Source organism: Eriocheir sinensis, unplaced genomic scaffold, assembly GCF_024679095.1.
Source record: "Eriocheir sinensis breed Jianghai 21 unplaced genomic scaffold, ASM2467909v1 Scaffold84, whole genome shotgun sequence".
NCBI classification, from domain to species: Eukaryota; Metazoa; Arthropoda; class Malacostraca; order Decapoda; family Varunidae; genus Eriocheir; species Eriocheir sinensis.
In genome coordinates, this window is record NW_026112208.1 from 874,645 (window position 1) to 889,097 (window position 14,453).

At 50.4% G+C, this 14,453-nt stretch overlaps 2 protein-coding genes across 2 annotated transcripts; both read right to left on the bottom strand.

The window, feature by feature from the left end:
• Positions 1–4,674: 4,674 nt before the first annotated feature.
• On the bottom strand, positions 4,675–5,054 carry LOC126994634 (uncharacterized). The gene has a single exon (XM_050853938.1). It carries the CDS (start codon positions 4,984–4,986, stop codon positions 4,675–4,677), a length of 312 nt encoding a protein of 103 aa, XP_050709895.1. The 5' UTR covers positions 4,987–5,054.
• Positions 5,055–5,057: 3 nt separating this feature from the next.
• LOC126994637 (uncharacterized) lies at positions 5,058–14,221 on the bottom strand (the record flags this gene model as incomplete). The annotated part of the gene is made up of 5 exons (XM_050853941.1): positions 12,364–14,221; positions 11,768–11,917; positions 8,576–8,761; positions 6,335–6,508; positions 5,058–5,643 (listed from the first exon to the last, which is right to left on the bottom strand). Coding segments are annotated over exons 1-5 (2,718 nt in total), but the record flags the coding sequence as incomplete, so codon positions are not given.
• Between the last annotated feature and the right edge of the window lie 232 nt (positions 14,222–14,453).

Here is a 14,453-nt window from a genome sequence, read left to right on the forward strand (position 1 = left end):
ATAGGGGAAAGGGAGGAGATGGAAGGGTTGGAAAGGGAGCTCTAGGGTTAAGTCGGGCGTCAGTGAATTAAGTGGCAGAGGCGGGCAGAAGGTAGGAGGTAAACACGTGTGATAAGGGAGAGGGGTAAGAAGCTAAGGGCGGGTAGGCATGAGACAGGAGAGAGGAATAAAAGGAGAGATGAATACAGGGACAGCATGATGGGAAGAAGGTCAGGGAAAAAAAAACAAGTGTACTAATTGTCTTGAAGGAAGTTAGACATGGATAGGAGAGAGGAATACAAGGAATAGAGAAACAAAGGGAGAGGTGAATACAGGGGCAGCAGGATAGGTAGAGTGTTAGGGGTAAATAACACATGAAGTAAGGGGAAGGGGGTACTTAGAGGAGGGCAAACTTGAGATGGAAAAGAGGAATACATCAGAGAGAAAGAGGAATACAGGGAGAGAGACATTCAGGAGTAGGATAGACAGTGCATAAGAGGTAAAGAACACGTGGGCAAAGGGAGAGAGGGTAGAAGCTAAAGGGAGGGTAAACATGAGATGGAAGAGAGGAAAACAAGACCATTTCAGGGATATGAGTGTGGCATTGATTAGGGGAGACGAGGGTAGGGGTTGAGGTGGCAGACTTGGGCATGGAGGCAGGTGGGGGAGGAAGAGAAAGGGTAGGGGGTAGGCAGGGGTTGTGGATTAAAGTTGAGGGGGTAAGGAAGAACAGGCAGAGAAGTGGGAAGGTAGAGATGAGTACGCAGGGGTCATGAACTGAGGTTGAGGCAGAAAGGAAGGATGCAGAGAGGTTAAGGAGACAAGGGATGAAGTAAACGGAGGCAGGGAGTGAAGGAAGGAGACAGATGTAAAGGAGAGGTGACAAAGGGATGAGATAAGAGCCATAGGGGTGAAATAGGCTGACATGGGGTGTAGGAGGCAAACTGGGGGTGAAAAAAACCACGAGGAGGTCAGGGAAGGGGTGAGAAAAAGAGCCACGGGGTGATGTGGGCGGGATGTGGGAGGCAGGCTGGGGTGACGTGGGAAGAGGGTGTGAGGGGTGAGGGGGAGCAGCCCCTGGACAGCTGAGGGCGACAAGGAGAGCCACCGGTGTTGCCTCTACAGGAAGCTTCAGGAAGACGATGATTTAGCTAAGAAAGACTCGAGAAACCTTCTTTTTTACTTTTTTTACTCTTTAAATATAATAATAATAATGATATTCTTACCGTACCGTTATCGAAGGAGAGATTCATTTATGCATACACGTAATACTTTCTTATAGACAGGAGAGTGAAAAGCAGAAATGGATAAGATTAATAATAGTAGTGTTATTTTGATGTGCCTACGACCTATTATTATTAGTATTAGTAGTAGTATTAGCAGTAATAGTATTTAAGAACGCTTTCTCGTTTTTTATTATTTTGATTGTAAAGTGAGCCATCAGTACATACTCTTTAGCGTGAATGAGGTAACGACGCGTGTGATAATGTACAATCAAGTTGCGCTTGTGTGGACTAAGTTGTTGTTTTGATTGTGAAAGAAACTGTTGGCAGCATCGGGGGAGTCCAGCGATGGAAGGGAAGTGAGGAAGGGAGGGAGGGCAGTGGAGGATCATGGGTGGGTGGGTTAAGAGAATGGGGGAAGGGCTGGGTGGGTGTTGGGAGGGTTGCATTTTAACATTGTAAAAAAAAGCAATACAGGCCACCAAATTTTTTTCACAATTTTAATTAGAACAGGACAGAGAGCATTATTAGTATTTACAACCATCTTTTCTAAACGAAAATGATGACTGGAGCGGGAAACGGGGAGTGGAGGGTGGGAGGGGGCGGGGAGGGAGGGAGGCGGGGAAGAGGGGAGGGCGGAAGGAGAGGGAAGGGGAGAGGATCCAGAAGCACCATATTAGTGATGCTCTGGTAGAGGAACATGGAGGGAGAGGAAGAGGAGGAGGGAGAGGAAAAGGGAGAAGGAAAAGGGAGAGGGAAGGTAATGATGAATATGACCTTGATGATTTTCGTGAAGCGTTGATGACCTTGACTTAAGATTACTTCGATGGGTCAGTCGCTGGTCGATGCTTCGAGACCTGTTCAGACCCTTGTTTCTGACCCGCGAGACTCTGAACACTGGAATGCATCTATCGGGATCTCGGGCTAAATCCGACCTTATGGCAGTGATGGATAAAGTCGAGTTGACGCGGCGGGGTGACGGTGGAGGAGGGAAGAACGTGCGCTCCCCCTCCCCTCCCTGGTTCACCCTTCTGGCGGCGGCGGCGGCGGTGACGGCCCGACAGCGTTCGTGGCTTCTTTCTTTCTTCCTCCGAACGTGGGTCGAGAGAGGACGCCAACCCGTGTCCGTTTTCTTTCCGTTTTCTTTCCTGACCACCGAAGTCACCCTTATTTTCATCCACTGTCACGTTTTCTAAAGCTTTTGTTTTCAGTGGTGGTTTTATTACTCTTCTCATTATTTCCTGCACTCTTTTTCTTCCTCATTTCCTTTTCTTATCACATTCATTTAATGGTGCTGCAGTTCACACGGGAAGAGTCCACTAAGGCCCACACATACATACGTACAAACATACCTAAAGGAACACTCATCCATATTCACAGTAACGTAACGCATTCGACACTCGCAATTAGTTCGTTTACACACTTCCTCGCCTTTGGGTTTGTTTACTCATTACCATCACCCTCCTGAGCAGCGAAGACCACGACGCCGGGACTCAGTGGCCAAGACGTCCCTCTCTCGACCCGGCACGACGGAGGTGGACAGAACAAACACACACAGACATACACACTCGCGTCACGGAAAAGCAGACGTAACTAACCACAAAACACGTGTCTCCTGGGCTCACGTGGCTGTACACCTGCGCCGCCTTGTTCCCGGGGCGGCGCGGGATGGCAGTAAAGCCCTTGTGGAGTTTTACACTAACACGCAGCGTCGCCTTCAGGAGACAGACACGTAGACTCGTCCTTCTCCTCGTCAGCGCAAGCACGCACGAGACAACACTCACTACTTGGCGGCCCACGACGGTGCTTCCCAGCCTAGAGGGGGAACTGATGCAGGGGGAAGAAAACAGAACCTACACTACAGCCTCCCATGTGCCCTGCGTCCATCCGTCGCCACTCTAACGTTCTCACTCACTCACGTTGCTACGCTGCTAGGAAAGCTGATATGTAGACTGAAGAAAAGGTGGGGAGAGAGAAGTAGGGGGAAGGGAGAGCTGTGAGGAAAAAAAGAGGAGAAAGTGTGGGAGTTAAGATAATTGAGGAAAAGGTGAAAGTAAAACGTATTAAAAAGGAAAAGTTATAACAATGAATTAGAAGGGAGGGAACGAAGGTGAATAAGTGTAGGAACATATGGAAGGAAGGGAAGGATAGAAACGGTGAATTAGAGGGGAAAGAATTAATGTGAATAAGTATAATAAAAAGAAGGAAGGAAAGGAAGGGCAGAGAGAGGTGTTAGACGGGGACAACAAAGTGTCTTATTGCAGGAGTCAGAGACAAACGCCGAGAAAACTAATGCATGTATCTTACGAAACTTTGAAGACCTTGACTTACGCTAGAGTTAAACTTTCTATGCACCTTTGTAAAGAACTGTAGTAGATTAGATTAAGTTAGTTAGAAAAAATGTCGGCGAGAGAACTGCTTCTAGGGAACCAGTAATAAAAACTAGGAGGAAGAAATCGTTCTCAAAAGACACACATTCAGTGGAAGACAAGGAAGAAGTAGATATGTCCTAGGTTACAGTGACGGAAGAGGTGCAGGAAAAGTTTTACGATTCATGCAATCAGTGGTGAGACAGAAATATTGAAGAATGGAAGAGGAGGAAGGAATAACTAGAGAGAGAGAGAGAGAGGAGTTTTATAGATGAGAAAAGACAGATAAAGGAGGAATACTGATCACCATAACTGGAAGAGAAAACAGAGAAGACACGCGAGAACAAAACTGTCGGCATGTAGACTTAAGCGTTGATACCCTGTGAAGTTGACTCGTATCACGGCTGACCGAGAAACACACTTCTTCCCCCTCACGATTGTCCTACGAGATGCCGCCACTCACTGAGAACCAAGCCTGACAGGAGAGGGTGTGGGACGTTGCGAGGTGTGTGTGTGTGTGTGTGTGTGTGTGAGTGTGTGTGTGTGTGTGTTTGTGTTGTTAGGAGTGTGCGTGGTTTTGTATGTGTGTGTTTGTGTGGGGAAGTGTGCGTCTTACTGTTAACCTCGGGTAGTCGGTGGTCGGCTGTGAGGAGGCCGCCAGGACGCCAAAGAAGCCGTCGCGGCGGTGAGGTTCAGTGGTTATGGAGAGTAAAGGAACGTTAACGCGACGCCTTGTGCCTCAACCAAAGGAGGAGAACACAGTTAGGAAACCCAACGCGGCACAAGTGATGTGTGAAGGTCCTAACGAGAAACAAAGAATCCTGAGTAACCAAGACCTGACAAGCGAGACATCGGTAGAGAGACTGACTGGAGGAGCACAGCGCGCCCCGCCATTGACTCCCCGGAGGGGGAGGGGGCAGACGACGACCTCTGACTTTGGAAGGCATCTAACTTAACAACAACATCAACAAGAACAACAACAACAACAACAAGAGCAGTCAGCGGTATAAAATTTGTCCCTCTCCCACGTAGCGGGAGGGAGGCGCCAGGCTGGTGGTGGTAGCGGTGGTGGTGGTGGTGAGGGGTGGCGGCGGCGGGCGGCCTCAGGAGCCGTGGTCGAGGTAGTCCTTATACTCTGGGGGGCTGTAGGGGGCCTGGGAGAGAGCACCGTCTGCGTCGTCCTCGTCGTCGTAGTAGGCACTGTTCGTGTACTCACCCTTGTAAAGGAGGCCGCCACCCTCGTACCTGTTCTTCAGGATGGACCTGAGGGGTTCGGTGGGGCGCGACGGCTCGGCGGGCGTCACCTCGATCATGGGGTCCGGCTGGTGATCTCGCACACTTTCGGCGCGGCTCTGCATGGCGTCGATCATCGAGTCAGAAGGACTCAGCACGTGGCTCGCCATAGCCTCGCGCATGGTCTCGGCGCGGCCCAGCGCCAGGCTCGGCTTCCTGTGGCCCAGCACGCCGGACCGCGTCACCTCCAGCAGGGCTCCGTGGCCGCCCGGGGCCGCCCGCGCGCCAAGCCCAGCTCCATGTCCAGGTAGGGTGACGACGGCGAGGCGTCGCTGAACAGGTCCACGCCGCCGCCCACCTCGTGCTTCAGACTGTCCGCCACGTCCCGCGACAGGCTGGTGGCGATGTCCCTGGCCAGACTGCTCGTGACGTCACGCGTCAACGCGGTAGTGACGTCACGGGTCAGGCTGCTGGTGACGTCACGCGCTAAACTGCTAGTGACATCACGTGCTAAAGTACTCGTGACGTCTCGCGCCAGACTGCTGGTGACGTCACGCGTCAGGCCGCCGGTGACGTCACGCGTGAGGCTCCCCGTGAGGTCCCGCGTCAGGCTGACGTCCCTGGTGAAGCCGCCGGTGATGTCACGCGTGAGGCTGCCGGAGCGGCTGAGCCTGCCCGTGACGCTGCGGGTAAAGCTGTCGGTGAGGTCCCTGCTCAGGGCCCCCGTCACGTCGGGCGTGAGGCTGCTAGCGCGACTCAGCCTCCCACGGGTAAGGGCGGGGGGAGCGGGGCCCCGGCCCCCCAGCAAGGCCGTGGAGCCGCGCAGGTCGTCCGTCAGCCTGTGGGGAGAGGCGGCGTCATGAGGCCAAGTTGTGCATTGTTAACAGGACAGGACGAGGCCGTGAATAATGGCCGCCAGGGGACCGCCGCCGCGAATTACCTCGCCCCGAGTTGCCTGCTGCTGAAAACTTTGCTCCGCCAACTTGTTAACTTTTAGCATATCATCAGGAGGGGGGTGGTTATGGAGGCGGGGGTGGTGGGGGTTAAAGAGGGGGCTGGGGCTGGCCGGGCGAGTGTCACGGCCTAGGAGCTGAGCGCGGGGAGGCGGGGCGGGGCGCGGCGCGGCGGCACAAAGAGGAAGTTGAGAGTTGGGGGAGTGAGTGGCAACTTTGGCGACTGTTCCTGACTGTTGGTCCTGCCACAGCCGCGGCTCCTGCTGCCTCCCTGCTGCTCAGGCCTCTCAATAAGCAGTAAGTTGTTGAATAGTTGGTAGTTGTTGAAACAGGAATACTAAAACTCATTCATATATCACACTTAATATATATACTAAACTATACATGCAGGTAACTAAAACTACGTCTAGAAAAAAAGGGAATAGCATGCAAGATGGCAATTGTACAAAAGAGTACAATAACGCAGCGTCAGCAGAGTGTAGATGAAGCAGCGAAAACAAAAGAGAAGGGAAATCGTGAAGAAAACGTACTCCTGAGTATACCAAGGTGGACGAAAAGCGTGTTTCTACCCACCCACCTGGAGGCTGACCCCCCGGCACGATTCAGCGCATCCCGCTTCTCCATCCTCCTGCTGAGTCGCTTCTGCACGCTGCGGTAATCCTTGTGGTAGTTCTCGAGCTGCACCGTCGGGTACTGGTACAGGAAGGAGTTGGCCAGGTCCCCCGCGCCCTCCAGAGACCGGTACACCCCTCTGTTGGCACCGAGGAGAGGGTGAAGAAGGGAGGTTAAAGAGTGCACCAGCAGCAGCATAATAACAACACCTCGCAGACGGGGCGGGGGGAGGGGGAGGGAGAGGAGCAAGATTGAAGAAGTGGCTCGAGAGACGCGAACCTTCCACACCTGTGCATTAACGTGGCGAACTTTACCTGAGTGATGGAGAGGAAGAAATATGGCGCTTCGTCCCTCTGAGTGGCGCAAAATTCTCCTCATTCATAGGCGGGAGGAGTGACAGAGGGAAGGGTGCGGCGGAGGGGTGATAAGCATAATGGCAGGGGAGGACCAGCACATGTGGCACCCCGGGGAGACGTCTCTTAGGGTTTCCTTCAGAGTTTCCGAGACGTTGAGCTTCCAAGGCTTTCAATCTTTCCCCCTCTTCCTCTCTCTCTTTCTCTCTCGCTCTCTCTTTCACTCTCTCCCTCACTATCTATTTATCTATCTATCTCTCACTTTTCACCTCCCCTCTCCTCCGTCTTTTCTCTCCCTTCTCTCTTCGTCATCACACCGTTTCTCAGCTCCTTCCTCAACTATATTTTTCTCTCATTACATTCTATTCTCTTTCCACTTTCCCCTTTTTCTCTTCCTGTTGCCATTCTACCCTTTCCTCGGCCCCCCTTATTTCTCCTCTTCCTCTTCCTGTCACCATTTGAGCCTTTCCTAGTCTCCCTTAATTCGACCTTCCATCCCCTATCACTCACGCTGCCTTTTCTTACTCATTACCTCTTTCCTAACCTTGCTCTCAGTACCCCTTCTTTTCCCTTTTGTCCTGTCCCGTGGTGCCTGAAAACTCCATCCCATGTTAGTTTGTTTTGTGTATATATAATCTTTTCTTGTCCCTTCCTTTCCTTTCATGTCATTTCCTTTCCTTTCTTCTTATTCTCTTTTCTCTCCTCTCTTCCTGTAACCTTGCCTTCATACATTTTACTGAGATTACCTCTTGTCTTGCACTTTTCGTCACCAATAGTGTGTGTGTGTGTGTGTGTGTGTGTGTGTGTGTGTGTGTGTGTGTGTGTGTGTGTGTGTGTGCGTAGGTGTGTCTGGCTCTTATCCGTTTTCTTCTTCCTCCTCTCAAGCAAATCTACTTATTCCCTGTCTTTTCCCATCTCCTTTTATCTTCTCCCATGTCCCTCACTGTCCATACTCTTATCATCTCTCTTTCTCTCTTTATCTTCGTCCTCTGTGTTTATTTTCCTATCTGTCGAGCTCTCATTTCCTTCCATTACAACCCTCTCCTGTTTGCTTTCTCTTTTCTCTGCTTCTTCCCTTCCCCTATTATCTCGTGCGTTTCATGTCGTCCTTTCCTTCCGTCTATCTACCCTTCTTTCCTCTGCTTCAATAACTCAACACTACCCTCTGTCTATATATCTGTCTTCATTCTTTTCTATTACATTCACGATATTTAAAAGTTCATTGTTCGTTTCTTACACTAGTCACTTATATTAACACGTTCGACCGTCTCATTTTTTTCTACATTATCCATATTTTTGTTTCCTTCTTTCCACTCGCGCTTTATCAACTGTTTTTCTTCTTCGTATCTTTCTCAACGTATATAGTATTTTCTTCTTTCAACCTCATCCATCCATCTTCTTCAACGCTTCCTCCTCCTCCCTTATCTTTTCCTCCTCCCTTTGCCTTTTTTCCTCGTTTTTTCCTTTTCACTTCTTATGTTCCTCTTTCTTAGCCTTTTATCTTTTTTTTTCTTTCTGCTGTTTTATCTGTTTCCTTCTGTTACTACTTTTCGCCATCTCCTCCTCCTTTTCCTCTCTCATTACTCTTCCCCACCTCCTCCTCTTCCTGTTGTTTCCTCCATCACCACTTCCACCCCTCCCTCCTCCATTACCCTTCACCACCTTTTCCCCTCCATTACCTTTCACCATCACCTCCTTCCTCCTCCATATCTTTTCACCATCACCTCCTTCCTTTCCCACTTCACTCTTTCACCTCCTCCTACATCCTTCCCTCCTTCATTAACCTTCACTACCTCCTCCTACCTTCCCTCACCCATCAACTTTACCTTCTCCTCCTCTCCCTCCTGCATTACCTGTTGGCGCTCATCAACCTCCGAAGTCTCCGGGCGTCGTGGTTCCTCGTGATGGCGTTGTCGTCCTTGGCCAGCATGGGCGTGGAGGGCAGCGAGGGGTAGCGCGTAGCCGGCCGCCGCCCTCGGGGGTAGAAGAACGCGTGGGTGGCAGCCTCGCTCATGGCCAGGTTAAGAGCACTGTAGCACCTGTTTGGGGAAGGAAAAAATGGGTAGAGAGACTGGCAGAGTGTTTGGTGGATTTAGGAAATGGGGGAAATAAGGGAATGAAATTAAACATGTAAGACAATCATATGTATAGGCATCAGGTATGTAGAAATGTGTGGAGTATAGTAACGTAAAGTGTAATATAGTATACGGTAGCTGTGTTTCCAGTCCTGAAAAGTGAGATAACCTGGTGCGAGCGTAACTAACATTTCTAGAAACTAACATTGATATTAGCCGAAATACAGTTAATAAATAAAGGCATCTGTAGGATCTGCATAACAGGAAAAAATCAGTTTAAAAGTGGGGAGAATGTGTGCAAAAATGAATAATAAATTTTTCACATGGGAGGATGATTTCAAGTTACGAACGTAGGTGTAGATTAGTGGATATAGCGTGTTCTACGATGGGATCTGAGTGAAAAGGAAATTATTTGAAGACAGGTGAGATATACCATTTAAGATGGGTAAAGACAGGTGAAGGTGCTTAAAGACAGGTGAAGACAGGTGAAGGTGCTTAAAGACAGGTAAAGACAGGTGAAGGTGCTTAAAGACAGGTGAAGACAGGTGAAGGTGCTTAAAGACAGGTAAAGACAGATGAAGGTGCTTAAAGACAGGTGAAGACAGGTGAAGGTGCTTAAAGACAGGTGAAGACAGGTGAAGGTGCTTAAAGACAGGTAAAGACAGGTGAAGGTGCTTAAAGACAGGTGAAGACAGGTGAAGGTGCTTAAAGACAGGTAAAGACAGGTGAAGGTGCTTAAAGACAGGTGAAGACAGGTGAAGGTGCTTAAAGACAGGTTAAGACAGGTGAAGGTGCTTAAAGACAGGTAAAGACAGGTGGAGGTGCTTAAAGACAGGTGAAGACAGGTGAAGGTGCTTAAAGACAGGTAAAGACAGGTGAAGGTGCTTAAAGACAGGTAAAGACAGGTGAAGGTGCTTAAAGACAGGTGAAGACAGGTGAAGGTGCTTAAAGACAGGTTAAGACAGGTGAAGGTGCTTGAAGACAGGTAAAGACAGGTGGAGGTGCTTAAAGACAGGTGAAGACAGGTGAAGGTGCTAAAAGACGGGTGAAGGAGATACATGATTCTTAGACTTAACGAGGACAGGTGAGGGAAATACGGGGTCAGGAGGGAAAGGTGAGATGATGGTGAATGCCAACGTGAGCAGGTGAGGTGATGGCTGTCTTAATGAGGCCAGGTGTGGTGGTGACGGTGGGAGGGGGGAGGGGGACAGGTAAGATGTTAATGAGAGTAAATGAGAACACTCGAGATATTGTGCTTAATGGTGCAAGTTGGACGATGACTTTGGGTGGAATGTTGTTTCTTATTACTGACCCTCGTGAGTTAAGGAAGAGAAAGATTGAGAGTCAAGAGTTTGTTCCGGGGGTAAGTTAGCGAACAATAAGACTTGATTGTGCGGTCCGGAGAAGTCTTCCGGGTAAACAGTTTATGGGGAGTCGATGCCGCATTCACTTCCAGATCACACGGTTAACGAATCACGAGTCTATAAAGCATGGGAAGTTATTGCATTTTACGAAACATAACCTTGTGACTATGCCATTAAAATAAAAATAAAAACTGTTGAATGACGATAAATACTAGACATATTGCAGTATTAAAAGATGGCAACATTAATCACACTCATATATCAGTCTCCAACAAGAGGTGATTAAAACATACGCGTGAGTGCAATGAGACATATTTCAGACGCGAATAATATACTCATTCGTCACGGTGGAATGCGAAAAATGTTGGTTCTTGTCGAGCGGTGAATGAGCCGCTCACATTGTTGGCTGCACCGGCGGCTAATGAGGCGCGGGACCGGCAGGTGTTTGAACTGTGCGCGTTACATGTCAGGTGAGGGGTTAAAACACCTTCCTGGAATTCTTCTTTTGTTGTTGTTGTTGTTGCTTTGATTAGAAACTGTACACCTACCCAGGAACCTACGCACACACACACACACACACACACACACACACACACACACACACACACACACACACACACACACACACACACACACACACAAAGACACATTTTCTCTTTCTATTATTAATCAAAGTATTTATCTAAACGAATAATGTCACAATGAATAAGCGAATATATATTGCTACAAATACCCTCCTCTTCTTTACTGCTATTTATATAACGAGAGAGAGAGAGAGAGAGAGAGAGAGAGAGAGAGAGAGAGAGAGAGAGAGAGAGAGAGAGAGAGAGAGAGAGAGAGAGAGAGAGAGAGAGCAGTGGTTGATTGAGGTCATTATTATGTCCGGCACATTACTCGTATTAACACAATTTCAAACACGTGTAATTTTCCGGAGTGCAAGTTTTGTAATCAGTAAATGGCATGAGGAGGGGGCGTGGGAGGAAGAAGAGGAGGAGGAGGAGGAGGAGGAGGAGGAGGAGGAGGAGGAGGAGGAGGAGGAGGAGGAGAGGAGTAGGGGGCTAGTAAAAAAGTTAATTAATTCATTACAACGAGCCAAACAAACAGACATTGAAGCACCACGTTCACGCAAATTGATCTCCGGCGACAGGAGTTACTGAGCCTTGAAGCACAGCACTGGACAGTTGTTGATGGGGGGGCGCTGTGTGTCTCTTTTTTACGTGTGTGTGTGTGTGTGTGTGTGTGTGTGTGTGTGTGTGTGTGTGTGTGTGTGTGAAAGGGGAAATACTCGTTCTCATTTTAATGATGTATGAGGGATGTAGAGAAAATGGATGACTGGAAGGATTGAGATGATGAATCGATAGGAGAAGGGATAATAAAGGAAAGCTGATTAAGGAATGGGACAAGGTAGAGATAATTGGGCTTAAAAGGAATCTGTATTAAGGTGGGAATTCAATTATGCATCTTTCATATTGTCATAATCCTCCTCATCATTGACTTCACGCTTGACTATGTAGGAATTCCTTGTTGTTAGAGTAAATAATCTGGCCGCGAATAAGGTAATCCAACGAAGAGCACTAATGACCAGGTGCACACGATTACGACTTACCTGGCGTTGAGGGAGCTAGGGTCGTAGGGTAGTCTGTCCCTCCGTCTTTCATCGTAGAGGTAAGGACGGTGTCTGGAAGGGAGGCGAGGCAGGGCGTTAGGGCTGTGGTGGGCGGTGGGACTGTGGTGCTTCCTGGGCGAGGCGGCGGAACTGCAATGGAAGGCGTTTAAGGAGTAGGAAGAGGAGGCGGAGGAGGAGGAAAAAGAAGAAGAAGAAGAAGAAGAAGAAGAAGAAGAAGAAGAAGAAGAAGGAGAGGCAGAAGGAAAAGATATTGAATATTATGAAGAAGAAGAAGAAAAAGAAGAAGAAGAAGAAGAAGAAGAAGAAGAAGAAGAAAGGAAAAGAAATTGAATACAAAAAAAGGAAAAAAGCAGAATAGAAGAAGGAGAAGAAGAAATGAATAAGAAAGAAACATAAAAAATAAAAGGAAAAGGAGAAGGAGAATAAAAAGAACAAAAGAAGAAAAAGAAATAGAATGAAAAAAATATAGAGGGAAGACAAAGAAAAAAAAAAGAACATAGATTAGGAGATTAATGCCAAAAGAGCATGAGGAAGAGAAACAACAAAGTGAACAAGTATGGCTGCGGAAGACTCACTTTCTGGCTATGTTGTTCACGTCCGGGTGGTGGAAGGCCTTCGTAGTTTCCCGCCGGGGCGCCGGGTAGGGCAGGCCCAGCAGGTCCTCGAGCTGGCCGTTGCTCACGACAGACACCAGCGACCCCGTGGGGCTGCACTCTCGCCGCAGGATGTCCGTCTCAAACTCGAGGTTCATGAGACTCTCTTTGTCCGTTAGCGTGCTCTGTCGCCGAGGCAGCTCCGTCGACGGCAGCTCCACGTAAGAGATGGTGCTGGGCGAGCGTTGGTGTCCACGCATATCGTCCATGATGTCTTCTCGGTACCGGTCTAGGCTGGAGTTGTCGTACCTGCCGTTCTCCAGGTAGGCTGAACGCGTGTAGCCGCCGTTGATGGCCTCGGGCTGTAGCCACGCGTCGTCCCTCTGCAGCGGGATCAGCGGCGGCGCGTCAGGTTCTCCTCCGGATGGAATGACGAGGTAATCCGAGGGTTTCCGCTGCTGTGTGGCCGGCGGGCGCGGCGCGACGGGGGCCGGGGCCGGGGCCGTGGCGTTGGTGGTGGCGGCAGGAGGGATGGCACAAGCATTGACACCCCGCATCTCGCGATCTTCCTCCTGCCGGCGAAATCTCCGCACCCGCTGACGGCGATGGACGACGCAGCTCACCAGCAGCAATATGGTAACCAGCACGCCCAGACCAGAGAGGAGGCTGCCCGTCATATACTTCTTGTCCATAAATGTACTGAGGCTCTCCTCTGCCTCTTCCCGCGCTACATCAAGCGTCAGGTTGGCCTCGCTCCGTCCTGCCTTGTTCTCGGCCACGCACGTGTACGTCCCCTGGTCCCGCGGCTCCACGCGCCGGATCGTCAGGTTGGACATGATGGCGGATTGGTTGGCCACGAGGTGCTTAATTATTCTGTAGCGGCGGGACTTCCGGAGAGGCTCCAGGGGCTGCTGCTTGAACAGCCAGCTGATGGAGACTTCGACGTCGGATGTGGCCCGACAGACCAGAGAAGCGCTGTCGTCGGTGTCGGCCTCAACCCTCGGCGTCTCGGGGAAGATATGTGGCTCACAGACGAACTCGTCCAGCTCCAGGAGCTCCCAACTGATGCCGTTGAGACGTTTTGGCCGTGCACAGGTCGGTGGTGACAAGCTGGTGATCTTGTGGTCCAGCATCCACTGTCGCATGGGCCGCAGACGACAGTCACAGGTCCATGGGTTGTCGTTGAGGTTGAGGCCGTGCAAGGCATTGAGCGGTACCAGAAGGTCTTGCATCAGGTACACCAGCAAGTTACTGGACAGTTTGAGGATCTCCAGCGTAGCAAGACACCGGAACGCCTTGGGGTTGATGCTCCGGATGCGGTTACTGGACAGGTCCAGATGCACCAGGTCAGGGGTGGGAGCGAAGGCATCAGCGGGGATGGTGGCCAAGTCGTTGTTGGCTAGACTCAGCTCCCGCAGCCCCGAGATGTCGATGAGAGAGGCGGTGGGCACGACGCGCAGCAGGTTGTGGCTCAGGTCCAGATCGATCAGGTTGTCGAGCATGTTGAAAGAGCCGCGTTCCATGTGTTTTAGTTTGCAGTGGCTGAGCCACAGCTTCTGCAGGTTGACCAGACCCGTGTCGACGAAGGCGTCACGGGGCAGCATATGCAGGTCGTTGTGCTGTAGGTCGAGCACCTGAGTGGACGGGTCCAGCTGACGTGGAATGTCTACGAAATCTGCACCAATACACGTGACTGTCTCCTTTCCGTCTTTCCACTTACACTCGCATACCTTCGGGCACTCACCGGCCACCCCGCGCAACACACACGCACACAATAGCACCCACACCAACGCCTGTATCTTTCGTCTTTTTCCAGACTGACGTGGTCCGCTACAAGACCGGAGTGCTCATTATATGGAGGGCGAGGAGTCACCATCCTAGGACGTCCACACTCAGTCCTGGGCGTGTACAGGGGTCCTCGCGCCGTCCCGGACGTCCTCCACCCACCTCCCTGCCGCGTCGCCCATCGCTCGGCCGTCTCCTCCACTCCTCAACCTCCCGGCGCGGAGGCTCTCAGGAGAACAGAGGTCAGAGTCCGGTGACTCAGGGTCATCCCACGCGCCGCGGCAGGA

Coding starts and splice junctions, on each gene's coding strand:
- LOC126994634 (XM_050853938.1), bottom strand. CDS start 4,986: ATGCGCGAGGCTATGGCGAGCCACGTGCTGAGTCCTTCTGACTCGATG.